The following is a 25353-nucleotide window of genomic DNA, read 5'->3' as shown; positions in this document are numbered from 1 at the left end:
AAAAATGTACAGTACAACTATAAAGAGGGATTCCTGCAGATGCAGGAATGCCAACATGTTATTTAACTAGGCAAGTCAGTTAAGAACAAAATCTTATTTACAATGACGGCCTACCCCGGACGCTGCTGGGTCAATTGTGCGCCGCCCTATGGGAGTCCTAACCACGGTCGGATGTAATGCAGCCTGGAATCGAACCAAGGACTACAGTGACGCCTCTTGCCCTGAGATCCAGTGTTTCAGACTGTTGCGCCACTCGGGAGTCCTGAGTGTAGGAACGCCCAGAAATGCGGGCCGCAATTGCACCCTTCTTGGTTGTCAGCCTATAGCCATGTACTCTTTGGATGCATACAAATAAACAAATACGTTAAACATTTATAAAAAATGAATACATTGTTGCATTGATCCATTTGCTGCGATAATAAGGGATAGAGATGATACGATATAGGATTTGTATTTGATCATTTCCTTGAAAAATAACTTGTACACATGAGTCCTCCAAATCAGTTGAATCATCAATATCACCGTTAATGATGATAGTGATGACGCAATTATTTATATTTTGCAAGTATGATTACCTTTTGAAACAGACGTCATGTTCTGAATTTGTTCAGCACATTATGTTGGATCATACAGCGTAGCCTAGTGGTTAGAGTGTTGGACTAGTAACCAGAAGGTTGCAAGTTCAAACCCCCGAGCTGACAAGGTACAAATCTGTCGTTCTGCCCCTGAACAGGCAGTTAACCCACTGTTCCCAGGCCGTCATTGAAAATAAGAATGTGTTCTTAACTGACTTGCCTGGTTAAATAAAGGTCAAATAAAATAAAAGTAGAATATACCGGTGTCGTGTAGTTTCTTACAACGACCACTAGATGGTAGTGTAGCCTCATTCCTTAAACCCTTGCTCAGTTAGAAATCAATCTGACCCCAGTGGTGGTAACTCTTATCCGCAGAGGTCCTGCTGGGGAACTTTTGTTACCGCCAGGCAATCACTCACCTCATTCAACCAATTACAGTCTTGGTGGAAGGCTATGACTACTTGTGCTGACTGTGTACCTCGACAACCGTGTTTGAGGATGGAATAACCTCTGGGCTATGTGGTTGTCTTTGAATCTGGGACGTGTCTTTCCATGTTGATGATACTGTACGTTGGTCTGACTCTATGCTTAAGGGCCTGAAATAGTCAAACGGTGGTTCAAAGAGAATGAGTCAATGTTGAACTAATGTTTTACTAAGGTTGAATTTCCGCCTCTCTATGACTCAAGTCTCTGCCCACAGAGAAGCCATTCAGATGTCATGTCCAGACAGACTGACTGTAAAACCACCAGTCTGTGTGTCCGTCCAGCAGAGAACTGGCTGGGGGAGAGGGACGTGAAGTCACTGGGAGGTGTGTGTGTGTGTGTGTGTGTGTGTGTATCTGTGTATGTGTGTTAGAGCCATATAATGTCTTATAATATTATGATGTCAACTTTAAGACAACCTTCATGCAAGCCATGTTTTTCTTCATGTTGACACATACCATGTCTTCATCACTGATAATTCCTGTTGTCACAACAATAAACGTCTCATGCGCTTGTCATGCATTTGTAATCAGGCCATCTACACAGACAGAGCTACTATGCTTACGTCCCAAATGGCACCCTATTCCCTATGGGTCCTGGTCAAAAGTAGTGCCCTATATAAGGAATAGGGTTCCATTTAAGACGCAACCCATGACTCCCAGGTCCTCTCAACCATGTGGCAGGAACATACTGAATGTGTGATCCTTAACCATCAAGGGAAACCACACGGTGGTCCAGGTTAAAGCTTCAGTGATCATGTTAAACCCTGGGTCAAGGTTAAAGCTTCAGTGATCATGTTAAACCCTGGGTCCAGGTTAAAGCTTCAGTGATCATGTTAAACCCTGGGTCCAGGTTAAAGCTTCAGTGATCATGTTAAACCCTGGGTCCAGGTTAAAGCTTCAGTGATCATGTTAAACCCTGGGTCCAGGTTAAAGCTTCAGTGATCATGTTAAACCCTGGGTCCAGGTTAAAGCGTCAGTGATCATGTTAAACCCTGGGTCCAGGTTAAAGCTTCAGTGATCATGTTAAACCCTGGGTCCAGGTTAAAGCTTCAGTGATCATGTTAAACCCTGGGTCCAGGTTAAAGTGATCATGTTAAACCCTGGGTGATCATGTTAAACCCTGGGTCCAGGTTAAAGCGTCAGTGATCATGTTAAACCCTGGGTCAGGTTAAAGCGTCAGTGATCATGTTAAACCCTGGGTCCAGGTTAAAGCGTCAGTGATCATGTTAAACCCTGGGTCCAGGTTAAACCCTGGGTCCAGGTTAAAGCGTCAGTGATCATGTTAAACCCTGGGTCCAGGTTAAAGCGTCAGTGATCATGTTAAACCCTGGGTCAAGGTTAAAGCGTCAGTGATCATGTTAAACCCTGGGTCCAGGTTAAAGTGTCAGTGATCATGTTAAACCCTGGGTCCAGGTTAAAGCGTCAGTGATCATGTTAAACCCTGGGTCCAGGTTAAAGCGTCAGTGATCATGTTAAACCCTGGGTCCAGGTTAAAGCGTCAGTGATCATGTTAAACCCTGGGTCCAGGTTAAAGCGTCAGTGATCATGTTAAACCCTGGGTTAAAGCCAGGTTAAACCCTGGGTCAGGTGATCATGTTAAACCCTGGGTCCAGGTTAAAGCGTCAGTGATCATGTTAAACCCTGGGTCCAGGTTAAAGCGTCAGTGATCATGTTAAACCCTGGGTCCAGGTTAAGTTCAGTGATCATGTTAAACCCTGGGTCCAGGTTAAAGCGTCAGTGATCATGTTAAACCCTGGGTCAAGGCAGTGGTGTGTACTAATGACTGCCAAGGGAAGCATCCAAAAATTGACCAAGAAGAAAACATAATATAATTTTCCTTCGATTCGCAAGAGGCTGACTGTATCTCCAGAATGGCACGGCAGTCTAAGGCACTGCATCTCAGTGCTAGAGGTGTCACTACAGACACTGTTTCGAATCCAGGCTTTTTCACAACCGGCTGTGATTGGAAGTCCCATAGGGCGGCACACAATTGGCCCAGCGAAGTCTGGGTTAGGTTTTGGCCGGGGTAGGCTGTCATTGTAAGTAAGAATTTGTTCTTAGCTGACTTTCCTAGTTAAATAAAGGGGGAAAAAAAACATCACAGGAGAATGCATCTGAGCAAGCAAAACAGCGCTTCTCTATCTGATGCTGTCTGGTCATAAAGAGCATGACATTGTTGCCTCCTGTATCCTTGAATGCAAAGGAAGCCAGTGAGCATTTGGCCTCCCTTGATAAAAAAAAGTATAAAATAATAGCGAATCAGCGTTGAGCTAAACTGAGCTCAGCTGTGAATGGTCCTGGTGCACCAAAAAAAGTGAAAAGGAAAGCCAGTTTGGATTTGGCTTCACTCCCATCGCATCAAAATACGTCATTGACAGAAACAATTTGAATGGTTGCTCCTCATGGGGTTGTTGTCCTCCGGTGGCTTACTAGCTAAAATGGTCCCTTTCCTAAATTAGCCATGGATGGAGATAGGGATTTTCCTTAATTCTCCTTAATGGCCAATGATTATATTGGCGATTCTGATAACTAATGTACTAACTCATCAACTCTGACGATGTAGCTCGTAGTTATTCTTTGTAGCATGGCCATCTAGGGATTTGGTAGCTGTTGGCCAATCAGGAGAGACATCCGTAACTGCAATGACTGGGCCACGTTCAGTTGCCAAACGTTGTCGAACGTTGTCGAACGAGTCAAAGTGTTTCCTTAGGCGACACGTCGGAGAGGCATGTTTGTTCTACATTACATGTTTCTATCTGAACCTACCAAAACGTTTTGTCTGGCTGAACGCTCCCCTGGAGAGGGGGAACCTGTTCAGGATGGTTCAACAGTACAGAACAATCAGATCCAAATGGTGTAGAAAAGACACGACTGTGTGCCATGTAGAATATGCAATCATTTATGAACATTTTATCTCACTGAACACACCTCAGCAGGGTTGGAGTCAATTCCATTTCAATTCCAGTCAATTCTGAAAATAAACCAAATCCCAATTTCACGTTTTGCTCACTGACAAGCATTAAAGAGAATTTGACTCCCAGAATTGCCTGGAATTTTAATGGAAAGGACCCCAACCCTGCACCTCAACGTTTCACAACACGGCATGAGGTAACGTCACAACTATTCCAGTGTTGCTGTATTACGATGTCTCTCCCACACACTTACTCTGCCATCCTCTCCTCTTTCTCCCTCTCTCCACCCGTTTATCAATTTGGGAACCCTCCTCCACACCATTCTCAAAGGATTTGTCTGGAACATGTCCCTGGTGCTGACTCTAGGTCAGCGCTTACCGGGGCGGGCTCAGAGATGTTTGGTTTCCAAGAAGACACACACACATACTTGGACGCATAGATACACGCACATACACGTAGACGCATGCATGCTCACCCAGATAGATGCACAAATGCACACACAAACACACACTCACATACTGTGGATACCGATGCATGCACGCACGCACCCTTGTACACACACACACACACACACACACACACACACACACACACACACACACACACACACACACACACACACACACACACACACACACAGGGTAACACGTGTGTGTGAGTTGGAAGCTCTATTTGATCTCTGGTTTCACAGAAACCCTTCAGAAGAGAATGTGGAAAGCTCTTGTTGTCCACGTGACTGAGGGTTGTTGTTAAGAGGGAATGAATGTGCTGCCGTGTACTGTATAATATCTGCACATGATCTACATTTAGAGTACAGCGTATGTGGGTGTTCACACAAGTTTGTGCATGTCACTTCTGTTCATGTACTGTATGTGTGGCTAATCCCTGTGAAGGCATAGTGTGTGGCAGAATCCCAAATGGCATCCTATTCCCTATTTAGTGTGCTACTTTTGACCAGGGCCCATAGGGGTGCCATAAAGGATGCACCCTATGTGTATGTAACATTTCTTCCACTCCTGTTGCCTCATCATAAATTAAAACACTTTTTTTAACACTGCATTGATCTAAAACACGTGTATCAAATGTGTGTAGAATCAACATGTTCATACAGCATTTGAGGATGTGTGTCTCTGGGAATGTGTGCATAAAACACATACAGTGTGTGTGAGTGAGCAGCCCAGTGAGAGCCCAGTGTGTGTGTGTGTGTGTGTGTGAGCAGCCCAGTGAGAGCCCAGTGTGTGTGTGTGTGTGTGTGTGAGCAGCCCAGTGAGAGCCCAGTGTGTGTGTGTGTGTGTGTGTGTGTGTGTGTGTGTGTGTGTGTGTGTGTGTGTGTGTGTGAGCTGCCCAGTGAGAGCCCAGTGTGTGTGTGTGTGTGGGAAAAAGCGTCAACCCCACCCACCTCATGCCCACAGATGGTCCCTGCTGGCTTGAACGGCATGTGAGAGGAACACTAGGGGGGTCAAAGTCCCCCTCTGCCCAGCCTCAGACCCTGTGACAGTCCACCCCCTCCAGCTGTGGCCACAACAGCCCCTTTGTCCACCTCTGCCATATGAACCAGTTATGTAAGACGGACTGTGAGTGAGATCACCATCTATGTACCAAGCAAGCCACCGCCTGCTGCCTGTCCAACTCTCTCCGGACCTCTCTCTGGACCTCTCTCACTCTCTCTCTTGCTCTCCCTCGCTCTACTGTACATGTTGTTTGTGAGGAGAGAATGAGAGAGAGAGAGAGAGAGAGAGAGAGGGAGAGAGGTAGAGAAAGTGAGAGATGGAGGGAGGGAGTGAGAGGAAGAGAGAGAGAGAAAGAGAGAGAGGGAGGGAGTGAGTGAGAGGAAGGGAGCGAGAGAAAGTGAGAGGAAGGGAGAGAGAGAGAGGGAGGGAGTGAGAGGAAGGGAGAGAGAGAGAGCGAGTGAGAGGAAGGGAGAGAGAGAGGGAGGGAGAGGAAGGGAGAGAGAGAGAGCGAGTGAGAGGAAGGGAGAGAGAGGGGGAGTGAGAGGAAGGGAGAGAGAGTGAGAGGAAGGGAGAGAGAGAGAGAGAGAGGAAGGGAGAGAGAGAGAGTGAGAGAGAGGAAGGGAGAGAGAGGGGGAGTGAGAGGAAGGGAGAGAGAGGAAGGGAGAGAGAGAGAGAGGGAGTGAGAGGAAGGGAGAGAGAGAGGTAATCCAGGGGCAGGGTACAGTATGACCCCAGGCTAAGCTGCCTGTCTGAGAGAGAATGTGGAAACAAACTCTCAGAGCCATGGTAAGGTAGTTCAGAGTTACGACAAAACCAATGTTTGGGTAATGGTGTACTGCTTATGGCACTCCTTAAAGGGGAACTTTTGGGGGGCAGCCTACATGAGACCATTGTGAAGTGCATTATCATATTAAATGACATCAGAAACCAAGTCAACAACTCCAATCCACCTGAACACTCAACATTTCAAAACAGCAGCCAATGACCCAACTAAGACAACACTCTTTGTTTAATACATTTAATAGTGCACGTGACTGTGATTAATCTGTACAGAAATAATATTAATAATACAAAATATAAAATACATTTCTAATTTCTGTAACTTAAGCATAACATTTACAATAAAATAAACATGGTACAAAAAAAACATATCTGAGGTATAAATATATTTTTAAATTAAATGTCATTGTCATGCGTTACTCATATCTGACGGCATACAAATAATGTACACAAATGTTTAACAATACAACACAATGAAGGTGTACTTGGTTACTATTAGTCTTATACTTCATTTAAGGTAACACAGACAGACAGACAGACAGACAGACAGACAGACAGACAGACAGACAGACAGACAGACAGACAGACAGACAGACAGACAGACAGACAGACAGACAGACAGACAGACAGACAGACAGACAGACAGACAGACAGACAGACAGACAGACAGACAGACAGCAGACAGACAGACAGACAGACAGACTTACAGAAAATAAACCTGCGCATATAGATTATTTTTCCTTCTTTAAACCAGACAAACATTCCCTGCACTTTCTCCTCCTCTATTTACAGTAAAACCTGTAAAATCCCACACCTTTATAAAAGGACCTTCTCTTTTCTTTGTTTTCTATTCATTTCTTCTTTTCTATTTCTTTCCCCCCAGGTTTTTCTCTGTGAAGCAGAAGACTACCTTGACTGCTCTTGTACATCGTACTACAAAAGTAGCAACCGGAAGTGTTCCTTTCATCAACGTTTATCCTACAAATGGCGGCCATTTTGGAATCCTAGCCCTGTTGATTGTTGTGTATTCTCTGTGCTCTTTTAAGCAGTGGAATCAATCAAAAATGCTCTGTGACTGTCTGCTTTCTTTAAGCTTGGTCCATCAGAATCTAAGTCTCCATTTTAGTTTTGGTGGGCGATTTTAACCCTCTCAACCAATTGGTGTTCCAGCCACCATTTTGCTTCTGTTCCATCCTTTAAACCCACTCGATACTAGCTTTCCCTAATGCCATTTAACCAACTATCAACTCACCATACCCCACTTATCAATACAAACTCAGATATTGCATATTTTCAATACATTCACACAACTGTTAGCCCATATTATCCATCTGTCGAAAAATACAGTATCTTCCTGAAAACAATGTTGTGGACTTTGCCTCCACTGTAACAGGATAAAAACACTTGGGTCACACACACACACACACACACACACACACACACACACACACACACACACACACACACACACACACACACACACACACACACACACACACACACACACAGAGAGAGAGAGAGGAAACAGGAAAAAGCAACATGAACAGATGCAGGATATAGTATATACACACTATATTGCAGCTGGGAGCCAGTGCATGAAATATGTCTAATTAATCAACCATTCATCACACACACACGCACACACACACACACTAACCTTCTCTCTTCTCAGAAGCCCCCCTCCCCTATAGATTCTCTTTTTACTAATCCGTGACATCACATCCTGTGACGGTGATGTCACATCCTCTCTGTAAAGGTATTATGCTTGTTGGATGAGTGACACCATACTTCCATTTCAGACACATTTACTTTGGTTGTGCCGCCCGCAACGCACCACCTAGCACAGGAACCATAACACAACTCTGAATGGCCGTTCCAGGCCTTGCAGGACCCCTCGGAGGCAGTAACCCCACCTGGTCGTGGATGACAGTCTACGGATGACCACAAAGTCTGTTCAACGTCTCTCTGTCCAGGACACAAGGGTATGTCTGTCAAGAGCTTGAATCATGTCAATGAGTCAATGGGTTGTCCTCCCCCAGTCAACCCCAACCAGCATCAGGGCTGTAGCGAATTAGGGGCTGAGGTGGGGGTGGATAGAGAGTCTTTCGGGTTCCAGGGTGTCGCCCCTTCTTGTGACTTTGGTCTCCAAGTCAAGTGGAGCTGCCTGGCCCTCACTTATCCATCTGGGTGGTGAAGGACTGGCGTATCCGCACCACCTCACTGGCACACAGGTGTCCATACAGTTTATTGTACCACTCTGGGAACCGACCCCTGGAAACAGAGAGACAGAGAGGAGATGTTTTAGTATCCGACCAGAGTATCTTTGATTTAGAGAGGAGATGTTTTAGTATCAGACCAGAGTTTCTTTGATTTAGAGAGGAGATGTTTTAGTATCAGACCAGAGTTACTTTGATTTAGAGAGGAGATGTTTTAGTATCAGACTAGAGTTACTTTGATTTAGAGAGGAGATGTTTTAGTATCAGACCAGAGTTACTTTGATTTAGAGAGGAGATGTTTTAGTATCAGACTAGAGTTACTTTGATTTAGAGAGGAGATGTTTTAGTATCAGACCAGAGTTACTTTGATTTAGAGAGGAGATGTTTTAGTATCAGTCCAGAGTTACTTTGATTTAGAGAGGAGATGTTTTAGTATCAGACTAGAGTTACTTTGATTTAGAGAGGAGATGTTTTAGTATCAGACCAGAGTTACTTTGATTTAGAGAGGAGATGTTTTAGTATCAGACCAGAGTTACTTTGATTTAGAGAGGAGATGTTTTAGTATCAGACTAGAGTTACTTTGATTTAGAGAGGAGATGTTTTAGTATCAGACCAGAGTTACTTTGATTTAGAGAGGAGATGTTTTAGTATCAGACTAGAGTTACTTTGATTTAGAGAGGAGATGTTTTAGTATCAGACCAGAGTTACTTTGATTTAGAGAGGAGATGTTTTAGTATCAGACCAGAGTTACTTTGATTTAGAGAGATGTTTTAGTATCAGACCAGAGTTACTTTGATTTAGAGGAGATGTTTTAGTATCAGACCAGAGTTTCTTTGATTTAGAGAGGAGATGTTTTAGTATCAGTCCAGAGTTACTTTGATTTAGAGAGGAGATGTTTTAGTATCAGACTAGAGTTACTTTGATTTAGAGAGGAGATGTTTTAGTATCAGACCAGAGTTACTTTGATTTAGAGAGGAGATGTTTTAGTATCAGACCAGAGTTACTTTGATTTAGAGAGGAGATGTTTTAGTATCAGACCAGAGTTACTTTGATTTAGAGAGATGTTTTAGTATCAGACCAGAGTTACTTTGATTTAGAGGAGATGTTTTAGTATCAGACCAGAGTTTCTTTGATTTAGAGAGGAGATGTTTTAGTATCAGACCAGAGTTACTTTGATTTAGAGAGGAGATGTTTTAGTATCAGACTAGAGTTACTTTGATTTAGAGAGGAGATGTTTTAGTATCAGACCAGAGTTACTTTGATTTAGAGAGGAGATGTTTTAGTATCAGACCAGAGTTACTTTGATTTAGAGAGGAGATGTTTTAGTATCATACCAGAGTTACTTTGATTTAGAGAGGAGATGTTTTAGTATCAGACTAGAGTTACTTTGATTTAGAGAGGAGATGTTTTAGCATCAGACCAGAGTTACTTTGATTTAGAGGAGATGTTTTAGTATCAGACTAGAGTTACTTTGATTTAGAGAGGAGATGTTTTAGCATCAGACCAGAGTTACTTTGATTTAGAGGAGATGTTTTAGCATCAGACCAGAGTTACTTTGATTTAGAGAGGAGATGTTTTAGTATCAGACCAGAGTTACTTTGATTTAGAGATGTTTTAGTATCAGACCAGAGTTACTTTGATTTAGAGAGGAGATGTTTTAGTATCAGACCGGAGTTACTTTGATTTAAAGCTCTCCTCTAGTTCCCTTGAACATTTTAGTTCAGAGTTGAGCATGTCTATCCTTTATTCTGCTGTTTCTATCCTACTGTTTCGATCCTACTGTTTCTATCCTACTGTTTCTACTGCTTCCGTTCCAGCTGACTCACCTGCAGTCGACCCTGGAGATGTGTGTGAGGCGGGACTTGTTACTGCTGCATGGCTCGATGAAGTAGCGTGAGGTGAGCACATTGGCCCGCACGCCCAGTAACGCTGCCCCGTCATGGTCCACTGAGGTACACACCAACGCACACGCTCCCTTAGGTAGGTCTGTCACCCACGTCCTGGAGCAGAGAGAAGACATTTTGACTTGTTTTATACCAAAAGAGAGAAAAATAGTTGTTTTATACCATTGAGAGAAAGAGAGAAAGAGAGAGAGTTGTTTTATATCATTGAGAGAAAGAGAGACAGAGATGTTTTATACCATTTAGGAAGAGAATAATGAAAGAAGGAATGGATGGATGAAGTAGACAAACAACACAAGAAGGTGATATACAAGGTGTGGGAAGGTAGGTACAGTCTCCAGGAAAAAAGTACTATCTAGAACCGAAAAGGGTTCTCCTATGGGGACAGCTGAAGAACCCTTCTGGAGTGTAGGGAGATCTTCTACCTGAGCACGAGGTGGTCTCTGGTGGGGTGGGGGGCCATGGTGTTCCTGGTGTACTGGTAAACCTCTGTGCGATCGCCTAGCGTCTCCACCACACGGCTCTCCATCAGGTCCTCGTCCCAGCGGCCCTGCTCCCGGAGGACTCGCGTCAACACCTCCTCAGGACCCGCAGGCACTTCCACGGACGCCTTCCACAGGCGCAGCGGCGAGCCGTCGTGGACCTAAGAGTCGGAAAACAAAAGAGATCATCTTTTAATACTTTTGTAAAAACATATCTGTATGTATTATTGACAGGTTTAAGGGCAACAATGTTTTTTGGGAAAACAGCTTGGATGCTAATGCTAACGGTAACTGTAATGATGCAATGTTGAAACTAGCGCTACTCAGGCTCTGGGGAAGAAGGCCCAGGTCTTGCACCATGATTGGGAACATAACTGTAAGGGCAGTGTTGTAATCACAACAACCCAAAGCCTCTCTCCTTATCTGTTACACTAGTCAGCTGTCTTCCTTCAAGAGGCCTTGTGACTGGAAGATTATTGGCAAAGAGATAACGACCGGACAGGATGTTGGCTTGGGAGCAGTGTGTGTGTGTGTGTGTGTGTGCATTGAGCGAGCCCCTTGACAAGCTGATGTCACCCTGGGGCCAGTCTAGTTTCACACTGACCTGTTTCTACACAGGAAATATTAACTGGTGTTTTTCCATTACACAACGAGAGAGAAATAGAGAGCGAGAGAGAGATAGAGAGACGTGTAATACACAAGGCTTTATGCCAGCCTTTTCTAAACAACAAACACAAGGAATCTATGTAGCCCTTCATACTAATTGAACTTCTATATAAGGACAATAAAGTGAACATGAACTTAGAATTTAAAAGACAAGATCCAGCCTCCGTAGACTAGAATAAAAGAGAATAAAATAGATACTATCTATCCCTCTGTCCATACCTTCTTGTACGCCAGCTCAGCGAGTTCAGGCGTGGAGCAGCTGTCATAGCCTTTGAACTTGTCCTTGGCCTCTTTGAGGAGGGCGTCCAGGCTGTCCTGGAGGTGGGTCCTGCATCCCATGGGTCCGTCCCCCCCAGAGGAAGCCCCTAGCTCCTCCAGCCTCAGGGGGGTCAGGGCCTGCTCCTGGTATGAGTTTCTGCAGCGACTCATCTCTTCTGGGATCTACGGGGGAAGAGGAGGGAATAGTTTGTTAGTTTATCATACAATTACAATACGTAGACAATTTTACAATGACATAAAATGAATGGGAGGAGAGAGGGCCATCAGGACTGTTTCAGACACTAAAGATGAGCACTAACACTAGCGTGTTGGGGTACAAGGTGTGTGAGATACCAGTGTTCAAGATCCAACTTGTTCGTGGTCATGATGAACGTACATGTACAGCTTTGACCATTAATACACTGATGGACAAACAGACCTACAGATAAACAAAGGAATTCTAAAATAACCACCAAATCATGACCAGACAATCAGATCTGTCATAAACAAGGATACGTCATCCAATCCCTTATCAACCTGTCCTTTACCTGCCAACCCCATCCTGAGTTTAATCACGCCGTATTAAGGATTAACTCCACAAGAAATCAGTGGGACAAAGATAAACGAGTCCTGCTATGGAAGAGAGGCTTAGAGCATCCTGTTCTTCTAATTTCACCAGTCTCTCTCTCTCTCTATACCTCTCTCTGTCTCTCTCCCTCTCTATACCTCTCTCTCTCTCTCTCTCTCTCTCTCTCTGTCTCTCTCTCCACTCTCTCCTCTCTCTCTCTCTCTCTCTCTGTCTGTCTCTCTCTCTCTGTCTCTCTCTGTCTGTCTCTCTCTCTCTCTCTCTCTCTCTCTCTCTCTGCCTCTTTCTCTCTCTGTCTCTCTCTGTCTGTCTCTCTCTCTCTCTCTCTCTATACTTCTCTCTGTCTCTCTCTGTCTCTCTCTCTCTGTCTCTCTCTCTCTATACTTCTCTCTATACCTCTCTATACCTCTCTCTCTATACCTCTCTCTCTCTCTCTCTCTGTCTCTGTCTCTCTCTCTCTCTCTCTCTCTCTCTCTCTCTCTCTCTCTTTACTGTATCAGCCTTATTGCATCAGTCATCAGGTCACCCAGACCACTCACAGACTAATATTCAATTACAAGAAAAGAACTGACGTGTGTGTGTTTGTGTGTAGGGGGGTTAATGCTATTTACTGGTCATGTTCAACGCTAATTGCTAGCATCCGCCAGAGGAGCTTTATGAATGAATCTAATAAAAAATGTTTACTCTGTTAGTGAAAATACATGGAGAATCCAGATCAGGGTAATATAATGGCCGTGTGTAACCCCTCATGTCATAACAGATTTCTTTCACAACAGCCTTTTGAGCCCATTGATTCGGGCTGGACTGGTACCAAAATTGTAGTCCACCTGCCGACATTCATTATTTCTCTCTTAACCAATCAAGTGCTTCCTGCCTTTGGACATCGAGCCCCCTGATTAGCCGAGATTGGTCGAGGGGATTGTGGGTTTTGCGGTGCTACACAGTACGGCATACTGTATTTCTCCCCCTTATGTAACTACAGTACCCAACATTCCATAGGGCTCAGTCAGTGTGTGACGGGTCAACAGAAGCATGGAGATACAGTAGGTCAATGGGATTGTGGGTTCTGTGGCGCTACAAAACAGCTTACTGTATTCCATCAACCAGACTATTAGCCTTATGTAACTACAGTACCCAACATTCCATAGGGCTCAGTCAGTGTGTGACGGGTCAACAGAAGCATGGAGATACAGTAGGTCAATGGGATTGTGGGTTCTGTGGCGCTACAAAACAGCTTACTGTATTCCATCAACCAGACTATTAGTCTTATGTAACTACAGTACCCAACATTCCATAGGGCTCAGCGAGTGGGACGGGTCAACACAAACGTGGCGTTAGACCCAGTCAGGTAAGACGTGGGGCGGAGAGGGCTACTTGGCTGAGACGATTTGTTTTTATGTAACAATAACTATAATCCAAAAACACACACAGGAAAAACAACCTCGGATCCGGACCAGTGGGACTTTCGGAACTGAGATGAACATGTTTACGAGAGCAACAATCGATGTACCGACACCAATCGAACACTCTGACTTTAGTGTCGGCCGTCAGAGCACAGTCGTGTTCATGTGCTGTGTGCATATAGCTGAACAGAATGTGAGGCTCTCGTCAGAGACTGTAGAAAGGTGGGGAGGTGATCTGAGGTTGTATTTAGGTTCTAGTCTAATGTAGAAAGAGAGGTGAGGTTCTAGTCAGGTTCTAGGCAGACAATGTAGAAAGAGAGGTGAGGTTCTAGTCTGGTTTTAGTCAGGTTCTAGTCAGACAGACAATGTAGAAAGAGAGGGGAGGCAAAAGTTGAGGTTCTACTAAGGTTCTGGTGAGGTTCTAGGTTCAGACACCTACCCTGAAGAGCTTCCTGCACTCCTGGATCATGTGTGCCAGGCCGGTGGTGGCGGCCAGGTTCTCGTTGAGGTCCCTCTGGTCAGGTTTACCCAGCGGCTGCTTCTTGTTCATCCCCCTATCACAACACACCAGGAAGACAAACACACAGGACAGTTAGTCATGTCCACTTAGGACAGTCAGTCATGTCCACTAGTGAGACAGAAAGAGGAGAGGAAAGAAAGAGAGAGGACAGAGGAGAAGAAGACAATCTGTCTAAAGGGTTGATGTAACCCCCTATACAGACTCTCTTTCCCTCAGTTCTCTCTCTCGCTTCCTCTCTTCCTCCCCCCTCTCTCCTTCCCCTACATACAGTAACATCCTGCTCTATAGCTAGAGTTTGTCAGCCTCTCCTCCTCTCATGTTGGTGTGAGGCTGGGCAGCGTATTACAATACATGGTCATATATACTGAGTCAATACAAAAAAAGGAGATAGGGTTGGTCACTCACACTCTTTCACACTCTCTCCCATGCTCTCCCATGCTCTCTCTCTCTCTCTCTCTCACACACACACACACACACACACACACACACACACACACACACACACACACACACACACACACACACACACACACAGAGACAGAAAGGAGATAGGCTTGGTAAAGGTGCACAACACACGCACAAGTAGGTACACACGCGGTACATGCGCACACACACACCCATACACCCTCTCCTAGTTCCCCACAACACCCCAAACCTGCCCACCGTGGCGAGGAGCTCTCCTTGCGTCTCAGCGTGTTAAGGTGGAAGAGCGAAGGCGCCAGGCAGACGGCCAGGTTGGCGCAGGTCATCTGGTTCTCTGCCACGGCGGCGGTGACGTCACTCAGCAGGCACAGGAGGGTCTGCAGCGCCTCGCGGCTCTCGTCTGGCAGCAGCAGCACGGCCGCTCGCGTAGCCTGAAGACGCAGCTCCTTGGGCATGTCTGAGGGAATCACATTCAGTTCAACTCACTTCTGTTCAGTTCAATTCAGTTTGGTTCAGTTCAATTAAGTTCAATTCAGCTCAATTTAAAAACATTATTTTGTTGAATTTTGACAAGATGGAAAATGGTCTCACATACAGGGTTTATCATGAATTCCAGACAGCTGGTTGCCAGCTACTACTGTATTTCTGCATTTCTTATTGCAGTGCTGTATGATGACAATATTGTACCAGTAAATGCTATTTTGTCTTAATGAACTAATAAACTTGATTGATGGATTCCAAGAGGGCATTGGACATTGTTTAACTGTAATTACATTGTGCAGTTTTCATGCCAGCAGACTGTCAATGATATGGATTTATATTCAGTAATGAACTTTAACTGGCTGTTTGTATTTCAAACACAAATGTTCTAGTGAGTCATGGAGCGCTGTGGCAGAGGAGAGAGAGTGTGTGTACCACCACATCATCTGATATTGCCTGTTTGTTTTCCACCACAATCTCTCTCTCTCTCTCTCTCTCCCTCCCTCCCCCCTCCGTCCCTCCCTTCCGGGCTGACAGACATGCACCTACAGCTTTTTGTGAGGCTATGTGTGTGTTCCCCTTCAATCTCCACATTATTTTAGATGAATGTGAATATTATGGGTGTTAATACCTGTCAATGTTAAGTTTGTGTTTCTGTGTATGTGTGTGTGTGTGTCCCTCTCTGTTCTTACATTGATAGATCTGCAGGAAGGTCTCAGACAGTTTGCTGGTGAGTAGCGGCTCTGGAAGGTCCCGGAAATACTGCTTCAGCATGTCGGCCACGTCGTAAGCTGATTGGCCCTCGTAACTGACTCCGCCTCCGTCGGCACCGCACGTTTCGTTCATCTGACGGAGCGCCTGAATACGTGATTTAACCCCCGACTTCCTGAAGAGACCCACCTGGAAGGGTAAAGAGAGAGAGAGAGAGAGAGAGACAGAGAGGGGGGGGGGGAGGGAGAGAGAGAGACAGAGAGGGGGAGGGGAGAGAGAGAGACAGAGAGCGGGAGGGGAGAGAGAGAGAGAGACAGACAGAGAGAGAGAGATAGAGAGAGAGATAGAGACAGAGAGGGGGAGGGGGAGAGCGAGAGAGAGAGAGACAGAGAGTGGGAAGGGAGAGGGAGAGAGAGAGAGAGAGAGACAGACAGGGGGAGGGGAGGGAGAGAGAGAGACAGAGAGGGGGAGGGGAGAGAGAGAGACAGAGAGCGGGAGGGAGAGAGAGAGAGACAGACAGAGAGAGATAGAGAGAGAGAGACAGAGAGGGGGAGGGGGAGAGAGAGAGAGAGAGAGAGAGAGAGAGAGAGAGAGAGTGGGAAGGGAGAGGGAGAGAGAGAGAGAGAGAGAGAGAGAGGGAGAGGGAGAGAGAGAGAGAGAGAGAGAGAGAGAGAGAGAGAGTGGGGGAGGGAGAGAAAAGCGGGAAAGAGAGATTGTTGATGCCATTTTTTTATTACCTGGAACAAGATCTAATGAGTTATCAATTCAAACACACATTCTCATCGTTTGCAATTTTGATTGAATAAGGGGCCCATTGTTAGTGTGTAGCTCGGTGGTTACATCACAACGGTATTCAGTGTATTTTTAAGACGATGCAGGTCCCAAATGGCACCTGATTCCCTATAGGCCCTGGTCAGAAGTAGTGGACTAGAAAGGGAATACGGTCCCATTTGGTTTGGGACACAACCCATGAAATCCATTAGAATTCTTGAGGAGAGTGTTCTTTCTGTTGGACTTAATCAATGGGCTTTTTAAGTTAATGGTTTTACAAAATGGCTGCCATCTGGGAGGAAAAAGAGCTCTGGCTTGAAGAGAAGAAATACTTTCCGTGAGCTTTCACCATTTCAAACAGAGACCTGTTGTCCAGTTTAGGAGAGCATGCCATCCCTCATTCTCTCTTCCATTCCTCCATCCCTCCCTCTCTCTCTCGCGCTCTCTGTCACCATAGCAATCCCTTGGCTCTGTCTCTCTCTCTTAAACAGACTGACAAAGGTGACTAAACAGCTGGAAACGTTTGACTCTCCCCAGGCCTCCCTGTGTGTGTGTTTCAGGGCCTCCCTGTGTGTGTGTGTGTGTGTGTGTGTTTCAGGACCTTCTTGTCAGACAGACAGGCAGGCAGGCAGACAGGCAGACAGACAGACAGACAGACAGGCAGGCAGGCAGGCAGACAGGTTAGACAGACAGACAGACAGACAGACAGACAGACAGACAGACAGACAGACAGACAGACAGACAGACAGACAGACAGACAGACAGACAGACAGACAGGCAGGCAGGCAGGCAGGCAGGCAGACAGACAGACAGACAGACAGGTAGACAGACCGTACCTGGTCTAGACATTGGCTGCGTAGATAGCGCATGGCCTGTTGAATGCTCTGAGGCAGGGGCTGACCCGTACGCTGGACGTTCAGCAGCAGAGGTACTCCAAACACATTCCGGTCTTTGTAGTCCCGCACCTTGATCCGCTTCATAAACTTCGGCACAGCCCTGCAACCCACACACAACACACACACATAGAGGGACAGGTTAAAATAGCCAATAACAACACACACACACACAGAACAGACACACGTCCGCACGCTCACACAAACGAGTGTACTCACACACACACACATGGTTTTGCAACAGGAGTAAAGTAGGTGTTGGACTTTGACCTCTGACCTCTGTCCTCTGTCACTGTACTAACAAAGCAGTGGTAACATTGTAAATGTCCACTACAGAAAGCAACCAACATGATGACTACCACACACAGCAAACTACAACACTCAACCCAACCGCTTCTGCTACTCTGGTCCTGGACGGACGGCTACTCGGTGTATGTGTGTGTGTGCAGGGTTTCATTCCAACCCAACAATAATACACCTGCCGTGTGTGCAGGGTTTCATTCCAACCCAACAGTAAGACACCTGCAGCGTTGTGGAGGCAATAACAACAGCTCTCCAGGACTGGAGCTAGAGAAGCCTGTACTGTTTAATCAAACCGGATTTGACAGTATAGGGTCCTTCAGACCTGCACCTACACACCTACAAGGCCACAGGATATTGTTAAGGAGAATTGGTTCCCAACTGACAAACCTAATAAATAAAGGTTGAACACTAAACAAATGGAAAGAGCAGTAGTTTACTGCTACGCTGAATCACCAACGCTAACATTAGCATTAGCACATGTCACGCTACCACCTAGCTAAGGTGGGGTTTTTGTGTGGGTTCTGCAGAAGCCTAGCTTTCTCCCAGTTTATGAGAGGGAGGATAAACACAAAGACAATAGAAACCGGGAGGGAGGAGGAGAAGGGAGAGAGGGTAAGGGGGGTGGGTTCGTAATGGTGTAAACATCCGCATCCGCACTTTGTGTTTGTGCCTCAGGCCCCTAACACTGACCATGTCACTGTGTGTGTGTGTGTGTGTGTGTGTGTGTGTTTGTGTGTTTGTGCCTCAAGCCCCTAACACTGACCATGTCACTGTGTGTGTGTGTGTGTGTTTGTGTGTTTGTGCCTCAAGCCCCTAACACTGACCATGTCCCTGTGTGTGTGTGTGTGTGTGTGTGTGTGCCTCAAGACCCTAACACTGACCATGTCACTGTGTGTGTGTGTGTGCGTGTGTGCGTGTGTGTGTGTGTGCGTGTGTGCCTCAAGACCCTAACACTGACCATGTCACTGTGTGTGTGTGTGTGTGTGTTTGTGCCTCAAGCCCCTAACACTGACCATGTCACTGTGTGTGTGTGTGTGTGTGTGTGTGTGTGTGTGTGTGTGTGTGTGTGTGTGTGTGTGTGTGTGTGTGCGTGTGTGTGTGCCTCAAGACCCTAACACTGACCATGTCACTGTGTGTGTGTGTGTGTGTGTGTGTGTGTGTGTGTGTGTGTGTGTGTGTGGGTGCGTGTGTTTGTGCCTCAAGACCCTAACACTGACCATGTCACTGTGTGTGTGTGTTTGTGCCTCAAACCCCTAACACTGACCATGTCACTGTGTGTGTGTGTGTGTGTGTGTGTGTGTGTGTGTGTGTGTGTGTGTGTGTGTGTGTGTGTGTGTGTGTGTGTGTGTGTGTGTGTGTCTGAATGTCAGGTGTTCTACCGCTCTCCGGGATGGTATAATGGTTTTTACAAGAGCACACATGTTTATGGGTGTGTATGTATCGTGTGCTTTTAAGTGTGTTTGTGCTACTCGCTTCTCAGAAGAATGACCACAGCTTGGTAAATGAGAAGGGAACATGCTACGATGTTCAGCCAAGCCTCCAGCTCAAAAATCAAATGGTCTCAGTGATTAAAAGACCTGACATAAGCCTGTCATAACCCTGACATAAGCCTGTCATAACCCTGACGTAAGCCTGCCATAACCCTGTCGTAAGCCTGTCATAACCCTGTCGTAAGCCTGCCATAACCCTGTCGTAAGCCTGCCATAACCCTGTCGTAAGCCTGTCATAACCCTGTCGTAAGCCTGCCATATATGGCCTGTCATAACCCTGTCGTAAGCCTGCCATAACCCTGTCGTAAGCCTGTCATAACCCTGTCGTAAGCCTGCCATAACCCTGTCGTAAGCCTGCCATAACCCTGTCGTAAGCCTGCCATAACCCTGTCGTAAGCCTGCCATAACCCTGTCGTAAGCCTGTCATAACCCTGTCGTAAGCCTGCCATAACCCTTTCTCTGCCCCTGCCACCCTGGAGAAGGCGTGGAACTTCTCTGACTCATTGAAGCTGGGTGGGGTGAAGACAAGCACAGCACTATACAGAGATTTGAGGTGAGGCTCGAGCTATTTGCTTTGTCCAGATCATGAAGCTAGGTTAGATAAGAAGATGGAGAGAGGGAGAGGTGGAGAGAGAGAGAGAGAGTAAATTAGAGAGAGAGAGAGAGAGAGACAGACAGACAGACAGACAGACAGACAGTGAAGTTGCGGAGGGAGGGAAAGAGAAATAGGAAAGGGAGATTGACAGAGAGAAAAGAGAGAGAATTCCATGTAAGAGAATGATAGAGGAATACATCCCCTGGTCTGCAGTCTCAACAGTCCTCACAGACATCCCCAGAAGGTCGAGACACCAAAGGGGATACTGAGTGACATTGGACAATCTCGAACCAGTGGCCATAATCTATAATTGCATGATGGAGAGGGGGTGTTCGGTCATTTCGGTAATTGTCGAGGACTGGGCCCACAGACTTGGCCTCCAGGTCTTCATTTTAACAGCCTGTGCGTGTGAACTCTGTGATTGCCCCCGTCAAAAGATGACAACGTATACCAGTGCACCAGCAATTAGCTAGCCTGGGAAAAGAATGTTGAGACCCCCCTTACGTTCAGACCCAACAGGCTGCTATCTGTGGGAGAAGAGTGGGAGGAATTCCAACTAGAGGAAAAATAGAGCCTATGATTGTTGTGGTCTATTTGTTTGTAGGCCTAGGCTTCAACTAGCGCTATCGGAGCAGCATGCTAGTCTATAGGTTATAGGCTAACATGGGTTTTTATACATATCATTTTTGGGGGCCTGCATTTTCAGCTGTTTTCGTGAGACCTCGTGTGAGACCTCGTGTGAGACCTCGTGTGAGACCTCGTGTGAGACCTGGTGTGAGACCTGGTGTGAGACCTCGTGTGAGACCTGGTGTGAGACCTGGTGTGAGACCTGGTGTGAGACCTGGTGTGAGACCTGGTGTGAGACCTGGTGTGAGACCTGGTGTGAGACCTGGTGTGAGACCTGGTGTGAGACCTCGTGTGAGACCTCGTGTGAGAAAAGATTCCAATGTGTTTTGTCACAAACTCCAAGTTTTATGAACCGCAACTAATCAAAATGGCCGCCGCCGCCGACGACTCACCAGCTGAACCCGTGTTTGTTGGTGGGGGTGTGTTTCTCCAGGAGGGCTGTAAGCTGGAGCAGGCAGAGCTTCTGGAGCAGGTTCATCTGCAGTACTGACTGGCAGCCCATCTGCCGCTGGGCCCAGGAGTGACTGGGCCGGTGGGAGGCCTGGAAACTGGGCCAGCGCAGTTTCTGAGGCCTTGGGTAGAGAGAAATATATGTGTTAACCTAATATATTGCACAGCAAACAGAAAAATACGGAGGGATATCAGAAGCACGATCAAACTTCAAAATACAAAAGCACAAATGTTTGCAAAGAAATTCATTTAAATATATATCAAATATGTGTGTAAAATATATATGTCAAAATATATAGGTTAACATATATTAGGTAAACATAAACAAAACACACAAGTGTTCACACACAGAGACATATAGGAGAAGATACGTCTTCATCATTTTCAGAACTTGACCAGAGGTCATAAAGCCCTCTCCTCTGACAAGGTAACTAGCAGGACATCCATCCAGACGAGTCCTATGACCCCTGTGTTAAGAGATGCTCACTGGGATAACAGGGATTGATCGAGCCCAGAGGATCCCAACTCCGTTCCTCCAGTAGAAGTGCACATTTTTATTGTGGCCCTGGACAAACACACCTGATTCAACTCGTCAACTAATCATCAGGCCCTCGATGAGGTTTGTCCGATGCTACAACAAAACCAGGTGCTTATGGGGGAACTCAGGGACTGGAGTTGGGAAGCACTGGTCTCGCCTGGCTGTCAGCGGCTATGGGAGCGCCGGAAACCTTCTGGAATTCTGCCTCTGGATTCCTGAGGGAATGGCTGCATCGTCGCGGAGACGGATCGGCATTCCCGAGATCCGAGGTATTCACTGCACCTCATCGCCATGACAGCCGGTTACGTAAGGGTCAGGGCTGGGAGAGTCGTCTCAACATGTCCACTCTGTCTGTGTGTTCCTCCCTCCATCTGACTTTATTTCTGTCTCTTTCTGTACCACTACCCATCTCTCTCTTTCTGTACCTCTACCCATATCTCTTTCTGTACCACTACCCATATCTCTTTCTCTTTCTGTACCACTACCCATATCTCTTTCTCTTTCTGTACCACTACCCATCTCTCTTTCTCTTTCTGTACCTCTACCCATATCTCTTTCTCTTTCTGTACCACTACCCATATCTCTTTCTCTTTCTGTACCACTACCCATCTCTCTTTCTCTTTCTGTACCACTACCCATATCTCTTTCTCTTTCTGTACCACTACCCATATCTCTTTCTCTTTCTGTACCACTACCCATCTCTCTTTCTGTACCTCTACCCATATCTCTTTCTCTTTCTGTACCACTACCCATATCTCTTTCTCTTTCTGTACCACTACCCATCTCTCTTTCTGTACGTCTACCCATATCTCTTTCTCTTTCTGTACCTCTACTTATCTCCCTCTCTCTCTTTCTGTGCCTCTACCCATATCTCTCTTTCTCTTTCTGTACCTCAACCCATCTCTCTCTTTCTCTTTCTGTACCTCTACCCATCTCTCTCTTTCTCTTTCTGTACCTCTACCCATCTCCCTCTCTCTCTTTCTGTACCTCTACCCATATCTTTCTTTCTCTTTCTGTACCTCTACCCATCTCTCTCTCTTTCTCTTTCTGTACCTCCTTCTTTCTCCCTCTTTCTGTCTGTTTGTGCACCTCCATTCCACCACCCTCTCTCTCACCCTCCTTCTCATTCTCTCTCTCACCCTCTCTCTCACCCTCCTTCTCATCCTCTCTCTCACCCTCTCTCTCACCCTTTCTCTCTCTCAACCCTTCATCCAAAACACTGAATTGAGCTCGCCAGTCCTTCATCTTAACACACAGGACATTTTCTCAAATGGGGACAATAACAATATTGGTGATATCTATAGATTGATTAACAGAGAGGTGATTAATTAATGAATTACTGACCTGTTAGATCTGGTGAGAGAGGCTCCCACTCCGGAGTCCCTCCTCTCCCTCATGGCTTCTTCCCCCTCCCCTTCTTCCCTCTCTCCTTCTCCCAGAGGGTTACCCGTGCTGTCCTGGTCGCTCCCGTTGTCCGTCTCCTCCAGCCGGTTCTGCAAAGGTGAGGACGGACAAGGAGACGCTGAATCCAATGCCGAATCCGAATCCCCCTCATCTTCTTCCTCTTCGTCATCCTCTTCTCCGGCTGCCACCCTGTCCGTCCAGGCGTTGACGAATCGCTGCAGGCCGTTGACACATTCCAGCACATCCTCCAACTTTGGCCCCTCCCCTTCATTGTCTTCATCGTCTTCCTCGCCTTGATAGGCCACGTTGGGCACGTTGTCGTAGAAACTCAGGCGGCTGTCCCTTGAGCCGGTGGAGCCGCAACGCGTTTGGCATCGACTACCGAGATAGCGCGGATCTGCATTTCCACTTTGCGGTGGTTGTTTGCCGTCGGCGAGCGCTTTGGGGAATGTGCCCGGTTTGTGGCCTTCGGGAAGGTAGAAGAAAATCACGCCTTCTTCCTCCTCTTCCTCCTCCATCTCTCCGTTGAGGCGACCACGCTTGCTTTGGTTTTGCTCAGCCACTATCCGGTTACTAGGCTGTTGCTGAGGTGGTTTCTGTCTGGTTTTGGGTTGGGTTGAACCTGGGGGCTGTTGTTCTCCAGGCGGCTGTAGGAACACGCTTAACGGGTCAAAGCCTTCCAGGTACATCCCACCTCTCTTACTGGCTCCCACCGCGGTGCTGTGGCTTCGGGTTCGTGTCACCGGGCTCGGGGTGCTAACGGTGCTCCCGCTGCTTGCTTCTGATTGGCTACTGCCCGTGCTTCCGGAGCTCCCCATGCTGCCACTGCTGGTCTGCGTGGAGTAGGATACACTCCTGTTACGGTTCAGGGTCATGGTTTGGGTCGGGTTGAGGGTGGAGATGTCAACGCAGTTGAGGCGCCGTAGCTTGTCGTCGTCTAGTCCTTCTTTGATGACCGGCCCGCTGATCTCCAGTTTGGAAGGTCTTCCCCCGCCTCCGTTCTTCTTCTTGCTATTGGAAGTGGCGCTCCTCAGTCTGATGCTCTCCATGCGCTTGAGGAAACTCTTGGCCCGTGAGCGCGTGCTCTTCCCTCCTCTAGCCTCACTCCCTCCTCCTTCTATCCCTCCTGTTCCCACAATTCCACTGGACTTGCCGTCGAAGGAGAAGTGACCTTGGGTCGTCTCCAATGGTGAGTGTGGATGCCCGTCAGACAGCGAGTCCTCGGTGGCGCCGCACGACCCGCCCGTGCCCGAGGAGGAGCACATGCTGGCCATCGAGTTGGCGCGGGTGGCGCCCGCCGCTGGGGTGGCATCACTAGATGTGGCACCATCGACTATCCCTCCCTCTCCCACACTCCCGCTGCTGTGAAGCGAGGCCACCTCGGGCTGCTCGCTGAGATCCGTCAGCACACTCTCGGAGCTCAGGCCCTCGCGGAGCTGCCCCTGACCGGCCGAGGGTCTCTGGACCTGGGGGAAGGGCGGCTGGTTTCCACCCGGGAGGAAGAAGACATCCAGCTCCTCCAGGCGAGACCAGCGCTTGCTGTCCCGCTGGAAGGTCCAAAGGCCACTGATGGCGCATGGCTCTTCCTCGTCTGAATCCTCACTCTGGAGTAGAGAGAGAGAAGACAGAGGGGGCAGGTTAGCGTCATGAATCTTGTTCTGGAGGCAGCTCTGCAGAGTGGTCAATAGCTGGCACAGCCACAAAGTAATAAAATCTCAAACCTAAACTTAACCCTAACCTTAACCTTAACCACACTGATAACCCTAATGCCTAACCCTAACCTTAACCTTAACCACACTGATAACCCTAATGCCTAACCCTAACCTTAACCTTAACCACACTGATAACCCTAATGCCTAACCCTAACCTTAACCACACTGATAACCCTAATGCCTAACCCTAACCTTAACCTTAACCACACTGATAACCCTAATGCCTAACCCTAATCTTAACCTTAACCACACTGATAACCCTAATCTTAAATTAAGCCGAAAAGCATAAAAAGAAAACATGAATTTTTGCAATATATCCCATCTAGTGAAAATCTCTCAGTTCTGCCTCTAAGATTCCTGACAATAAACGTCAACCCGCTAGTGACACATCATCACTATAAGAAGAGAAGAAAAATGCACAAAGAAATGACAGTTTCATCAAAAAGACGTCATATTTTCAAGATTTTCTTTCTCTGTTTCATGAACAAGGTTTTAACATGAAATCTGTTTCTAAAAGGTGAATGGCCATGAAGTCAAACGAGCCGCCCTGCATTCTGTCCAGATGACCTTCCATTCCCTCAGAGTGCACTGCTTGAGACCAGGGCCCATAGAACTCTGGTCAAAAGTAGTGCACTATATATGGAAAGGGGTGCCGTTTGGGACACGACCTTTGTGTGAGAGCAGCAGGGATATTCAGACAGCAGATCTGTGAACATTCCTC

The 25353-nt window shown here is 46.8% G+C and overlaps 1 protein-coding gene across 2 annotated transcripts in view; it reads right to left on the bottom strand.

Annotated features, from left to right (window-relative positions):
• Window positions 1-6414: 6414 nt before the first annotated feature.
• Window positions 6415-25353, bottom strand: part of dlc1 (DLC1 Rho GTPase activating protein) — a 178327-nt gene continuing 159388 nt past the window's right edge. For both annotated transcript variants that reach the window (XM_065003686.1, XM_065003687.1), the window contains 10 exons: window positions 22861-24524; window positions 20921-21100; window positions 17457-17616; window positions 15831-16038; window positions 14899-15115; window positions 14155-14269; window positions 11688-11909; window positions 10746-10963; window positions 10246-10419; window positions 6415-8474 (listed from right to left, as the gene is read on the bottom strand). In XM_065003686.1, coding sequence (XP_064859758.1) covers window positions 8375-8474; window positions 10246-10419; window positions 10746-10963; window positions 11688-11909; window positions 14155-14269; window positions 14899-15115; window positions 15831-16038; window positions 17457-17616; window positions 20921-21100; window positions 22861-24524 — 3258 coding nt within the window. In that variant the 3' untranslated portion in view covers window positions 6415-8374. The remainder of the gene's footprint in view (window positions 8475-10245; window positions 10420-10745; window positions 10964-11687; window positions 11910-14154; window positions 14270-14898; window positions 15116-15830; window positions 16039-17456; window positions 17617-20920; window positions 21101-22860; window positions 24525-25353) is intronic.

This window comes from Oncorhynchus nerka, linkage group LG18 (genome assembly GCF_034236695.1).
Source record: "Oncorhynchus nerka isolate Pitt River linkage group LG18, Oner_Uvic_2.0, whole genome shotgun sequence".
Lineage (NCBI taxonomy): Eukaryota > Metazoa > Chordata > Actinopteri > Salmoniformes > Salmonidae > Oncorhynchus > Oncorhynchus nerka.
Note: the sequence above shows the minus strand (reverse complement) of the source record. Positions and strands in the feature narration are given on the sequence as shown.